General features: G+C 43.4%; 1 protein-coding gene across 2 annotated transcripts; it reads right to left on the bottom strand.

Moving 5' to 3' along the window:
* Positions 1–744: 744 nt before the first annotated feature.
* Positions 745–11,994, bottom strand: LOC111144914 (glutathione S-transferase omega 1). Of its 2 annotated transcripts, none has more exons than XM_022499518.1 (6): positions 11,950–11,994; positions 11,260–11,368; positions 7,918–8,140; positions 5,935–6,030; positions 1,724–1,830; positions 745–987 (listed from the first exon to the last, which is right to left on the bottom strand). In XM_022499518.1, exons 2-6 carry the CDS (start codon positions 11,316–11,318, stop codon positions 834–836), a joined length of 639 nt encoding a protein of 212 aa, XP_022355226.1. In that variant the 5' UTR covers positions 11,319–11,368; positions 11,950–11,994; the 3' UTR covers positions 745–833. The 2 variants fall into 2 exon arrangements, with proteins under 2 accessions (XP_022355226.1, XP_022355227.1); XM_022499519.1 differs by lacking the exon at positions 11,950–11,994 and adding an exon at positions 11,651–11,740.
* Positions 11,995–13,082: the final 1,088 nt, after the last annotated feature.

Raw genomic sequence — 13,082 nt, 5'->3', positions numbered from 1 at the left:
GGCGGGTCGACGGCTCCCTGATTTTGACAGTAAGAGCCGTGTGCTGGCTGTGTTCTCCAGATCTTACCGCCTCTTAAGGACTCACAACCTCGGGATCTGGGTGAAATCATCTGTAGAATGAAATGATGCTCTCCGACCTACCTTCTTCTCATGGAGGTGAGGTGATGATCAAAATTAAATAGAAGCCCAGTGGGCCATGGACGCGTCGGGAAGATGGGATGAGTATTTCTGAATTACTCATCCAGACTTGCGCTGAATTGATGGATGGGGTTTTCACAGTATTTAATTACATCGATGGGGTCCGCCTGCTAGGTACCCAGCACTGGAGTTGGTAGGAAAAGTCTGAAGGGGATTGAGATTGGAGACTGGGAGACCAAATAGGAGGACACCTAGTCACCTGACTTTGAGGTGATACGAGTCTGGTCCTCAGTAGTGACAATGGGAATATAAAAGACGGTGATGCTGATGGAAAGGAAAGAATGAGGAACTGAAAACTGGAGCGGGTAGCTCTTGAAACAAGGTATCTAAGTGGAGTGTCCTATAGGCAATAAGAAATCTAGGTTGAAGTCCAGTTCTCACCAGAGATGATGACTTAGAGGTTTTTAGCATAGACTACGATAAAACCCTTAGAATCACAGAAGTATCCTGAGACAGGAAATGTGCTTATACTTCCGCAGGAGGTCCTTAAGGAAACCCCACAGTTTAGCCATGATGTCAAATCAGAGAAGGTGATCCAGTGAGACGTGAGAGCCCTTGATAAAATTAAAGCTTATTTTATTCATATTAATGAAGGAAAATGTCAGACATTTCTTCCCTGCCAACTCTTGCCCCCATCAGAGCCCATAGTCACAGGCCTCGGGGCTGTTCTGCAAGTAGAGTTTGAGGAAACCTTGAAGGGCCTTGGGCTCGATGAGAAGGGCTGATACCGCAGGATCTTTCCTCATGGCTGCCATCCAGAGCTTAAGTTTTGGAGTATGTTCTACACAACTGTGGGAAGGGAAAAGGTAGAAGGCATTACAAAGGCTCCTATTATCACTAGCACTCTGCAGTTTCTTTTTGTTTTCCTCTAATCTTTTAAATACTTTAAAATGCACATAATCAGGATATTAGATTTGGAAGATATTGTAAAGGTCTTTGTTTTATGGACAAGGAATCTTAGAGAGTGAAGTGACTTGCTTAGTTAGCATGAGAATTTGTCCAGGCAGACTAGTAACTTTTTAAAGGGAGAACATGAAAGACAACCATGAATGTTACATATTTATTCTACAGCCAGACTGTGACTAAAAATAACCCTGAATAACTCCAAGCTCTAAGAATTGATAGTAAGCCGATTTGGCTGCCAAAATTCAGAACATGAGTTTGGAAGAGTGTGGGAATCCTGCCGGTAAATGGGAGGTAACACTGGTCAGACAATCCTGCATGACATGCTATAAAAAATAAACCTCCTTATGATTCTTTAACCAGAAGGGAAGGAGTAAGTTAATTTTAAAAGATTTTACTACATGTTCTGGAACTCTCTGTCCACTCCTCCCCCACACACTCCAGGAGTGAAGAAGGGTGGTGAGTACATGCCCTGGATAGTCCAAGACTCTCCTCCTGTCTGCCTGTTCCCATTCATACCAGTTATATAAAATATTCTAATTTTTGTTCAGAAAAAAGGTCAATATATCCTCTTCCAATTAGCATTATCCTAACTTATGCACAAAATATTCAAATGTCTTACTCATTTAACTCCAGAATTTCCATTCGTTCAAACCAGGGCCAGATAAGGTAGTCAATCATAGAAAGAGAATTGCCACCAAAGAAGGTTGTCTTCTTATTGGTAAGAACCTGAACGTTAAACAGCAGAAGAGTACTTGTTATTGGTGCATTTAATAAGACTCATCATCAGAAATGATGAAAGCAAGTTTAAGTAGAGCAAGTGAGAGCAGCAGCTTTTACTCTGACATATTCAAGCTGGCATTTCGTTTGAACTTTAGCATCTCCTGGTTCGGGATGAAGCCAACAACCAATAAAATAAACTGGAAAGTAGAGAAAAATAAAGCAAGCAACAGAATATGAGATCTTTGTGATACATATATCCAACAAAGGACTGGTATTCAGAATATAGAGAGAACTCCCGGGAATCAATAAGAAAAAAGGCAAACAACTCAACAGAAAATGGGGCAGACTTGATCTTCAGAAAAAAAGGATATTCTAATGGCCAAAAACCATGTGAAAAGGTATTCAACTACATTAGTCATCAGGGAAATGCACTCAGAGCCAAAATGTCATACGACTACACATCCATTGTAATAACTAAAATGAACAAGACAAAGTTAACAAGGGTGTGGAATCACTGCTGGTCGGAGTCTAAGCTGGTGCAACCGTGTTTTAACAGTATGTACTAGAGCCAAGTGCATGCATTCTCTAACCCAGTAATTCTACTCTTCAGAAATGTGAACACATGTTCAACAAAACATAGGTGGAAGAATGTCAACTGCAGCACAATTTGTAATAGCCCCAAAGTGGAAACATTTACTGTCCATCAGGAGTAAAATGGATAAACTGTGCTATAGTCATATGTTGAAAGGATAGGAAAGAACTGCATACAACAGAGATGAATCTCACAAAACTGATACTGGATGAAAGAAGCCAGACCCCAAAAAGAGCATATTATAGAATTCCATATGTATAAAGTATAAAAACAGCCCAAACCAATGTTTCTTTTTTTTTTTTTTTTTTTAAGATTTATTTGACAGAGAGAGAAAGAGATCACAGGTAGGCAGAGAGGCAGGCACAGAGAGAGGGGGAAGCAGGCTCCCTGCTGAGCAGAGAGCCCGATGCGGGGCTCGATCTCAGGACCCTGAGATCATGACCTGAGCGGAAGGCAGAGGCTCAACTCACTGAGCCACCCAGGCACCCCCAAACCAATGTTTCTTGATATGGGTGCTAGTTCCATGACTATGTTCACTTGGTAAAAATTCATCAAGCTGTACTCATGCTTTGGGTACTTCTCTGTATGTAACACTTCAATAAAAAACTGACTCAAAATACACTGGAAATGACTGGGTTAACCGTTAGACCAATGTCAAATAAAATTACTTGAAAACCAAACACAAAGAGTATGTTTCTGAAATTCAAGAATGTGCATTGGTGTTCATGGTTTTGCCAAAGTAGAGGAACTAATTTAACACCTAACCAACTTAACTCTTTATAAAACTTTCATAGTTTTCCTCAGGGCCCATATAACATTCTGCATTGTAGACTGATGGCTTATATCTACTGGTGTATTTGTCTTTTGTCCACAACCAAGCTAATCATCCGAAGAGTATAGACCGTATCTTATTTTCTACCTCTCACACTATCCGGGAGAGTGCCTTGCAATTATTAGGCACTCAGAATTGTACAACTAATCAATATTAACTGGGTCTGTCCTTCAACTGTAATGTCTGGTTATTATATTGTGTATAAATAAAATTAAGTATGGCAGCTTCAGTCAGGACGAAATAATCCGCTCAACAGGCTAAAACATGGAAATGGCACTACTCACTATAAGGCATGAGTTCTTAATCTGGAGTCTATGAAGGCAGATAGGGAAAAGGTATATACTGCCCTCCTCCCCTACCAACCCCAAATTTAGCAGGTATTTCCATATTGAAATAAACCACAGTCGAATCAATCTTATATATTTTAACTTAAGCATTTAAAAATGCTGAGAAGGGGTCCATAGCTCTAGTAGGTTGCCAAACACAAAAGAAGTCTTAATCTTCAAAGAAACATTATCCCACATGTATTCTCTGACCATAATGTAATTAAATTAGAAAATAGCAAAAAGTTTAGGAAACTTACAAGTACACTGATAAATAATAGCTAGGCAATGAGAAAATCACAATGGAAACAGCATAAAAAGCCAATTTAGAACAGAACAACGAAAATCCTGCCTATTAAAACTTAATTGGGGGGACGCCTGGGTGGCTCAGTTGGTTAAGCAGCTGCCTTCGGCTCGGGTCATGATCCCAGCGTCCTGGGATCGAGTCCCACATCGGGCTCCTTGCTCTGCAGGGAGCCTGCTTCTCCCTCTGCCTCTGCCTGCCATTCTGTCTGCCTGTGCTCGCTCTCCCTCTCTCTCTCTGATAAATAAATAAAATCTTATAAAAAAAAAAAAAAAAAAAAAAAAACTTAATTGGGGGGTCCCTGGGTGGCCCAGTCACTAAGTGTCTGCCTTCAGCTGAGGTCATGATCGCAGGGTCCTGGGATCGAGTCCCATATTGGGCTCTCTGCTCGGCGGGAAGACTGCTTCTCCCTCTCCCACTCCCCTTGCTTGTGTCCCCTCTCTCACTGTGTCTCTCTATGTCAAATAAGTAAATAAAATCTTAAAAAAAAAAAAAAGATCTGTCTTAAAAAAAAAAAACAACCTTAATTGGGCATAACTAAAATATTATTTAGAAGTAATATATTGGTCATTAATGCATTATACAATCAAGAAAAACTGAAAGTAAGTGCATTACCTACTGATCTCCTCAGCTAGTCAGTAAAAGAAACAGCCAAACCCTATCAAATGATTTCAAAGATTAGAAATGCAGGGAATATGGACACTGGGGACGTTATGTTATATGGTGAGTGCTGTGAAGTGTGTAAGCCGGACGATTCACAGACCTGTACCCCTGGGGCAAAAAATACATTACATGTTAATAATGAATAAAAAAATTTAAAAAAAATTTAAAAAAAATACAGGGAAAGTAACCCAACTCATTTTATCATTTTATCAAATTAGACTATCCTTAATATAAAAAACAAAAACACTATGAAAACAAAATAATCCAAACTTATTAATAATATGCAAATTATTTAAATATTAACTAGTTCTTGAGTTTTTATCTCAGTAATGCTAGGATGGTTCAACACTAGAAAAATCAACACCATATTCATCAGATTAAACAGAAGAAAATTCCATGAACATCTCAATAGATGTGATACAGATAAAACATTCAACAAAATCACATGATTTTTGTTAAAAATCATTAAACTAGTGGGGCTCCTGGGTGGCTCAGTGGGTTAAGCCTCTGCCTTCGACTCAGGTCGTGGTCTGGGGTCCTGGGATCGAGCCCCACATCGGGCTCTCTGTTCAGCGGGGAGCCTGCTTCCCTCTCTCTCTCTGCCTGCCTCTCTGCCTACTTATGATCTCTATCTCTGTGTTTCAAATAAATAAATAATAATCTTAAAAAAAAATTAGCAAACTAGTTAACTTTCTTAATGAAAAAAAAATTCCAAAAAAATCCACAACAAGCTTAATACTGATAAAATATTAGGATGCATTCCCATACAAGGCAGGAACTATGTCTTCCCTCAGTAAAAACCCAAGGCTGAGAGTGCATGTAATGTCTCAAAACCAAGAGAAAGACTTGATCTATAGGCCCAAAGGGTAGCTGTGCCCCAAAGGAGGTAAAAACTCATCCAGTCTTCTCCAAGTGTCTTTATGAGTCATGACAAACTCTGGTGAGAAATGTTTAATATGTACTATTAAGTAGAAAAAAGAACACAGCATGGTATGTATGCTCTGATTACAGTTATGTTAACTTTTTCCTTCCTTCCTCCCTCCCTCCCATTTTGTTTTAATATACGGACAAGGACTAGACACAGGCATACAAAAATGAAAACAGGTGACAAACTGTGGAAATGTTAGTGCATTTTTTTTTCCTTGTTATTTTACTGTCAGTGTGACAAAATATTTTAAAAGCAAGCCATGACAAAATATTTTTAGGTGTTTTGGTTTCTATCCTAAACACAACAGCTTACAGCAATCTGTCCTAACCTAAAATTCCTTATTTGGTGTTATTACTAATGGCCAAAAACTGCTTTGGGAAAGGGGAGTATAAAGAACAGTGTAGAAAGAAGAGGAGGATGGGATATAGTATATCATTTACTCTGACAGAACCTTGGAGAAGAGATTACCTCCTCTAGCTTGCTGAGTTCTTTCCGCAATTCTTTTTGGCCAGAGCAGTCTTCCTCATTCTGTTTTCTCAAAACACTTGTTACCAAAGATGGGACCTACACAGAGAAAAATTTCTTAGTTACCAGTGAGGCAAACTACACCGGCCCCCTCACAGAAAAGCATGATCGAGCCCTCAGAGTCCCAGATCATGGTGCTCAAGAAACCTGAAAGGTGCACCAATTCCGCACAGAAGTCGGGTTCTGATCTGAGAACAGTTTTGGGGCATAAGGTGCTATTTTGGTCAGAATTTGATAAGTTGCGATTAACAGAACCCACTTTGGTGAGTTTGAGCCAAATGTGTCTTAAAAAGACACTGAGTGACTCAGAATTATTGAGAGGCTGACAAAATAAAGAGACAAAATTTATTTTTTGTATGGCTTTGATTAAGTCTCCAATTTTATGTGTATATACACACACACATCTATATACACACACACACACATCTCCAAAGCTTCGGGACCTTTACTGTTAGTCCACGTGTCTCAGTGTCAGCTTCTCAGAAGATGATTGGGCTGGGGACGCAGGTGGGGGCATTTCTGGTTTACTGAGCTATAGCCAGGAGGGTGGGGTCATACGGTACCTGAAGCTACCTCTTCCCTGAATGTGAGCTAAGAAGTAATGGTGGGCATCTCCAGCTTTTAGCTTATTTTCTTTTGAAACACTATAATGAATCTCTCTCTCATTCTTTTTTATTTAAAGTACTCTCTACACCCAATGTGGGGCTTGAACTCACAACCCTGAGGTCCAGAGTCATATGCTCTACCGTTTGGGCTAGCCAGATGTTCCCCATAATGAATCTTTGTTCCTATTTTTTTTTTTTTCAATCCTCCAAAATCTTTCTTGTAATTGTCACATTCCCTCTCCATCACTTCAACCATGGCCATCTGTGCTATTCTTCCCTCTTGTCTGCTAAGTTAGATAACTCCCTCTTTCTTCCCCCACTGGTTTCCCTTTGCAATGTCTCCTTACACAATGTGCTCTCTCTCTAAGTTTCACCTTCTAGGTATTTCTTTAACCATTTAAAGAAGACAAGATGTGCTGGCACATATCCTGACAAATAACAGGGCTACAGAGATAACCAGACACGCCATTCTGGTTGTTCACTGTTGGGCATTTCTTTGTTAGTATCAATTGTTTGAATTATCTACAACCCTGACACTGATTAAGATACAAAGAGTTCTTCTACAGGAATGCCATTGACATGGTCAGCTAATAGCTACAGCCAACACAAAGTAGATGCCTGCTGCTAGACTCCTTGGCCAGAGAGCCAACATAGCATTTACCATGAGTCAGACTCTGCTCTAGGTGTTTTATATAAACTGGTTTTTATCTACAAGAAGAGAGAAATTATTATACTCCTCTGACTCCTCAATGATAAGCTGAGGCACAGAGGTAAATGAGTAACTTCCTCAGAGTCACACCACTAGGTCATGCAGAGCTGGTCACAGACCTGGACAGTGAGCCAGCAGAGATGGGAACACTGCCTCACCCAAAAGGAGCTCAGAGTCTGGGTATAACACACAGGCAAGAAGGTGGGCACTCACTGACCAGGAGAAGTTAGCACCTGAGGGACCACAGAGCTGGGCACTGACCCCGCCTGGACAAGCTTCTGGAAGGCACCAGAAGCTAAAGAGATAAATGAAAGAGGACTTAGAGATAACAAGGCAAAGTGAGAAAGGGGAAGAGCCTTCCAGCAAGCATTCAGGAGTAGGAGGTGAGCGTGGGAAAACAAAACATTCAGTGTGGCAGGAACAGTGCCTGAAGAGTGAAGAGGGCTGACTTTGGAGAGCCAAGAAGCAGACACCAGATGGCGAAGGGCTTGCAGATAAGAACACAGCTGTGTTTTCCTTTCCCACCTCACTGAATCATAAATGACAGCACTGATTTAGCTTAAAAGACAAAGTTTTTTTTCAAACAGGAGCTGAAATTTCTTATACACACACCTTAGAAAATAACTCAAACACCATCTTCTGGCGAGCTTTCTCATAGGGGTCGTCTGGCAATAGCTTCTTTCCTGGATATACATCATCCAGGTACTCACAGGTGATGGCAGATTCGTAGATCAGTTGATCCTGACTGTTTTCCAGAACTGGCACCAGGCCAAAGGGATTCTTCTTAAAGAACCACTCAGGCTTACTTTTCAGGTTGATGTTGATGATTTCACGCCTGAAAGAGACACAGAAGACAATGAAGACAGTGGAACTTTTTTTTGGGGGGGACGGGTACTTCTGAGCAAATCCTCACTGGAGCTACCATCTACCCAGCTGACCAGACCCCAAATGTAGGATTTGATTCAGTCTTGGTTCCTTTTCCCTTGCTCCCTCTTCCTCAAGTCCAATGGATCACAAGATCTGTCAGCTACATCTCCAGATCAGAGCCTTTTCTCAGCCTTACCCCTGCCTCCTCATCCAAAACACCAGCTTTAAGCTCGACCTCTACAGTGGTCTCTCAGCAGCCTCTCTGCTTCCACTCTGCCCTCCCTACCTGTGTGTTGCACAATAGAAGTGAACTGGATCAGGCCATCCTCCTGCCTGCAACCCTGTGATTGCTCCTCATTGCAATGAGGATAAAACTTCAAGCCCTCCACAGCATGTGATCTGGACCTTTCTTACCTGTCACACCTGTTCCCAGGATTTACCCTCTGGTCATTACAAGCTGGCCACACTGGCGTTTTTATACTCCTTGAATTTGCCAAACAGGTTCTCACCTTAAAGCATTTACATTTTTTGTTCCTCTGATCTCTGCCGGTCTTCTCCTGTCAAATGCCACCTCCTCCAAGAGGCCCTCCCTAACTATGCTCTCTGAAGTTGCTTAGAGCCTCTACTAGATGATCACCTTGTTTTACTTTCTTCATTGACCTGATGATATGTATCTGAAATTACACCACTCGTTTATTTACATGTTCATTATGTCACCTCTCTAGATTGTAAGCTCCATGAAAGCAGGGATTCTGTGTGCCTTGTTCATATTAATAAACGTAAATGAGCGAAATTTTAAAAACAGATATGAATGCTATGAAGACAATAAAAATGGTTTCAGGGTACTCAGTAAATATTTGTTGAATGAATGAATAAATAAGTGCAAATGCCTCAAGATTGTGAATAAGATAAAGATACTCTATTTTGGGCTTATTCTAATTGTAAATTATCTGAGGTAACCAATTGTATTCACTACCTAGTATATGAGAATTAACATGAAAAATTTCAATTCCTTTTGCTAAATTGAAAAGAAAGTTCCTCAATTTTACAAGATTATTAAGGAATCCAAAAAAATCTACCCATAAAATAAAGTTGCAGATTAAATGTCCATGCACTGGTATTTTTTAAAATGTTACATAGGTAAATCACACTAAGCAAACCCAAAAGGAAGAAAACAGATGAAGTCCAAGCTATATTCAAATTATAATTAGATCTAACTTGTTTCTTGCCTGAGAGATTGTAGAAGAAATGAGACAGGGAAGTTTCACAGAATTGTTAAAGCCAGGGCCATATGATTGTAAAGCTGGTTAAATTGTTCAATAGAACAGGTTAGTTACTCAAAAACAGTATATGCAAACCCATTCCCCCATCCACCTCAATAGTTAGAACAGTGTTTAGTTTGAGGATTTAAATGTATAACCCCTGATGGAAACAGGGATTATACTACACTGAACACTAGAAGATATTTCTGTATCAAGTGGTTCATGTGTTGACAGATTATTGGACACTCGGGTACCAGCCATCAAAAGAAATACAAGGCCAGCTCCCTGCCAAGGAATTATCAACATTTCTGAAATTTTATACCATGAAAACAAAAGGTAGACCCTGGGCTTTTGTAATAAAGAAGGTTCTTAGAACACACATGCATGTGGTAACCTGACAATAGGAGCCAACAAGTCAATATACCTGCCACAACAAGCTGGAAGATGTACTTTTTAGAGAAAACCATGCTTTGTTAGGTGATACATGTAGCAAAAATCTAGCACCTCTCTAATGAAAGTCTTCTGGGCAGCCAGCTAAAACCGGATCCACGAATATAGATCTCTGTTGTTTACAGGACCTGGGGCTGTTACCATTCTTCACCCCCATACACACACTATTTTGGCAAGACCAGTTCAGTTTTTCTTGGAAAACTATCCCAGTAAATAAGGTGGGGTTGTTTTCAACTGGAGTTTCAGAAGGGCCCAGAAACCAGGACTCTACATCCCCCAATCCAGCTGTGCCTTCCTCCTGCAAAGGATACATCTTTTTTCAATCCAATTTGAGTAAGATTACTCTTACTTGCAATAAAGGAATCCTAATACTGCAGATACTGCAGTATTTGGATAAAATACAATGTTCTGGATAAATGGTACTAAATGCTGAGCATTTTGCTATGTGTTCAGAATCAATTTCATCCAAATAAGATGCAAATCTTAGTGAAATGATGGCTAATCTGAAGACTTTTTTTTCCCTTTAGAATGCATCTCACATTCTTTTAAGGAAAACTGTCTGCCAAATTCTCCCCCTAGAAGACTAAAGTTAGTTTATAAACCCTAAGCACGTGGATGGGAAATTTCTTAGGAATGGGAGCTATGTTTTAAACTTCCGTACCACAAGTATCTAATGTCTGCTCAACAGATTCCAAAGATCATTCGAAAGGAGCCAATGCCGATGGACATTTGGTGTCAGGAACCAAGTGACTATTGCATATTCCCATGGATAACCAATACGCCAAAAAACATTTGGTTTTTAATTTCAAAGAGGCTTCGCAGAAGACTGAATTTTTAGGCATGCACACTTTGACTCAACAACCCAACCTACAGAAATATGCACAGTACAGTTGACTCAGGACTCTGCCAGGAGGGGTAAGGCCTGGACTCGGTACTGAAATAAACTGCCAACCATTAGGGAAGGGGCTGTATAATCAGAGTAACAGCAAACAGGATCACATAAAACAGGCGTGAATGTAGAAGGTGGGGGTAAAGCCAAAGGGCAGCACACCAGGAATCAGAGATCGACCAGAGTTAAAAGAGCCCCTGCTGGTCATTACCTGTGCTCTCCGCTAACCACCAACCTTACGAGAGCCTCAGCTTTCCAAATCCATAAAAATGGTTAGACTGATCGAAATGGGGTGTCCTTAACTGTTGTCATCTGTGGCATTCCTCCCACCCCTCACCCCGGGAAGTGGGTTCAAAATTTGCTTTCTTTTCCCCCTCCCCCCACCCCGAACGTCTGAGAATGGTTTATTTTGCAGGAAAGGAAGCCCCTGGGGCCCTACCGGAGAGTCCCACCCGGCCGCCCCCGCAGCAGCTGCCGGGTCCTTACCTGATTCCCTTGGCCTTCAGAACCAGGAGTGTCCTCTGGGCATACGGGCAGAACCTCATGCTGTAGACGCGGATCAGACCCTCGGGGACGGGTCCCGGGGGCGCGCTTCCTGCGGGGGAGACGCTGAGGCTCTCACCGCCGGGAAAGCGACGGGGACCCCCAATCTCCCGCCATCCCAGGACCAGGCCGCCGAGAGGTCGCGCGCGCTACGGCCGCGGCCCGATCCCCGTGGGTGGGGGACCCCCCCAGGTGGCTCCGGAGCAGCCACACCAAGACACACGACTGTGAGTCGCCGAGCTTCCCCCCGCCTCTCGCGCCCGGCCGGCCTCAACCTTCGCGAGGCTCCGGGCCGACCCTCCCGACATCGCGGCGCCGCACAGACGGATCTCACGCTCCGGGTTTGCAGGCGATTCAGGAAGTGGGTCGCCCCTCCCTCCGTCGTTCCTTCCTGCCCTCCTCCTCTCCGAAGTGCCTGCGGCGGTCCGCGGTCATCTCGGTGAGGACTGTGTACCCCCGCCCCGCGTCGGCCCGGGCGCTTAAAGAAAAAACCGGCGCGCGGAACTCCGGTGGGCGGCCTTGGCCGCCGCGCCCAGGCTCCCTTTGCCGCTGTCTGCAAGGAGGGACGCGCCGCCCCTGGGGCCGAGGGCCTGCAGGGAAATCGCCGCTGAGACGCCCACCCTACGCGCCCACCTCTGGCCCGCAGCCCCGGTTTTGCCTCGCTGGCGCTAGAACACCGCGGCTGGTGCTCGTGCCAGAGTGTACTGTGCGGGCCGAGAGAGGCGCCCACGTCCAGAGGCGCAGGAGAAGCTCCAGAGGCTCAGGAGAAGCTCGGCACCCAGGCCATTCCCCCTCCCAGGAGGAAGGTGGTCTTCCGGCTGGCCTCCAGGCGGCTCCAACCCTCAGCCTCACCCAGACCCTGATCCTCCCACGCCCTGCAGCCTCTGCTCTCACGTGGCACCCGCCTGGTTGCAGTTCTCCTTCCGCCGCAAAGCGCCCCTGACTTCAGGGCTTGGAACCCCGGGCCCAGAGCTCGCTCACAGTTCAGAACTTTCTGCAAAGATACCTGTCCATGGCCCGGTGCCAGGTCGCCCAGCCATCTGCACGGCTTTTTCCTTTCCTTGGCAATATCAGCTTAGTATGACTGCTGGGGGGCGGGGGGGGGGGAGCGCATTGTTCCTTCTGTCACCAATAGGACACATCCTTTTAATTTTAACCCAAAGAAAACTGCACAAATGTGGCTATTACTAACAGAATGATAGTGCCACTTTCAAAAATCTGTTAGGTTTGGATTTTGAAGCCGAATAGGGACACAGGCTCAGAGTCCCGCAAGCTCAGTGCATTTAGACTGTAGATCTATATGAAAAGTGTTTGGCTAGAGCCACTGCTGAAACAGTCCCTTAACTGAAGGAGGTAGAGAAAAGGCTCCAGGGCACAAGGTACAGACACAGGAAAAAGATAGTCAGTGTTTTGCTCCTCTGCCTAGATTTGGAAAGCCAGTCAGTAACTTCTGTGCCATTGATTTGCACTGGTGTCTGTTTTTATTTTGATTAGTTCTGTTATGGGAAAGGCAGAGAATGAGGTGATAAGCGCACACATCTTGCAGCCTTCCTGCCTGGGTTTGATCCTGACTCTACCACTGTATTAATTTGCAAGGGTTAGGTTAACAAAGTATCACAAATCCGCAACAGAGATCTATGATCACAGTCTGGAGGCCAGAAGTCTGAGATCAAGCCTCTGAAGAAGGATCTGTCCCATGCCTCTCCCCTTGCTTCTAGTGGCTACACTTGCAATCTCTGGCATCCTAGGCTTGTAGAAGCATCACC

Source organism: Enhydra lutris, unplaced genomic scaffold (assembly GCF_002288905.1).
Source record: "Enhydra lutris kenyoni isolate GAN:26980312 unplaced genomic scaffold, ASM228890v2 scaffoldscaffold12, whole genome shotgun sequence".
In the NCBI taxonomy this organism is placed as follows: Eukaryota; Metazoa; Chordata; class Mammalia; order Carnivora; family Mustelidae; genus Enhydra; species Enhydra lutris.
The sequence above is the reverse complement of the archived record's forward strand: the minus strand, read 5'-3'. Positions and strand labels throughout refer to the sequence as shown.

What these genes read in the sequence shown, in the direction of transcription:
- LOC111144914 (XM_022499518.1), bottom strand. Translation starts at nt 11,318, where the DNA reads ATGAGGTTCTGCCCGTATGCCCAGAGGACACTCCTGGTTCTGAAGGCC. An exon ending in CTGAAGGCCAAGGGAATCAG is followed by an intron (nt 8,141 to 11,259) that starts GTAAGGACCCGG and finishes TGTCTCTTTCAG; the next exon opens with GCGTGAAATCATCAACATCA. An exon ending in TGTTTGAGTTATTTTCTAAG is followed by an intron (nt 6,031 to 7,917) that starts GTGTGTGTATAA and finishes TTCTCTGTGTAG; the next exon opens with GTCCCATCTTTGGTAACAAG.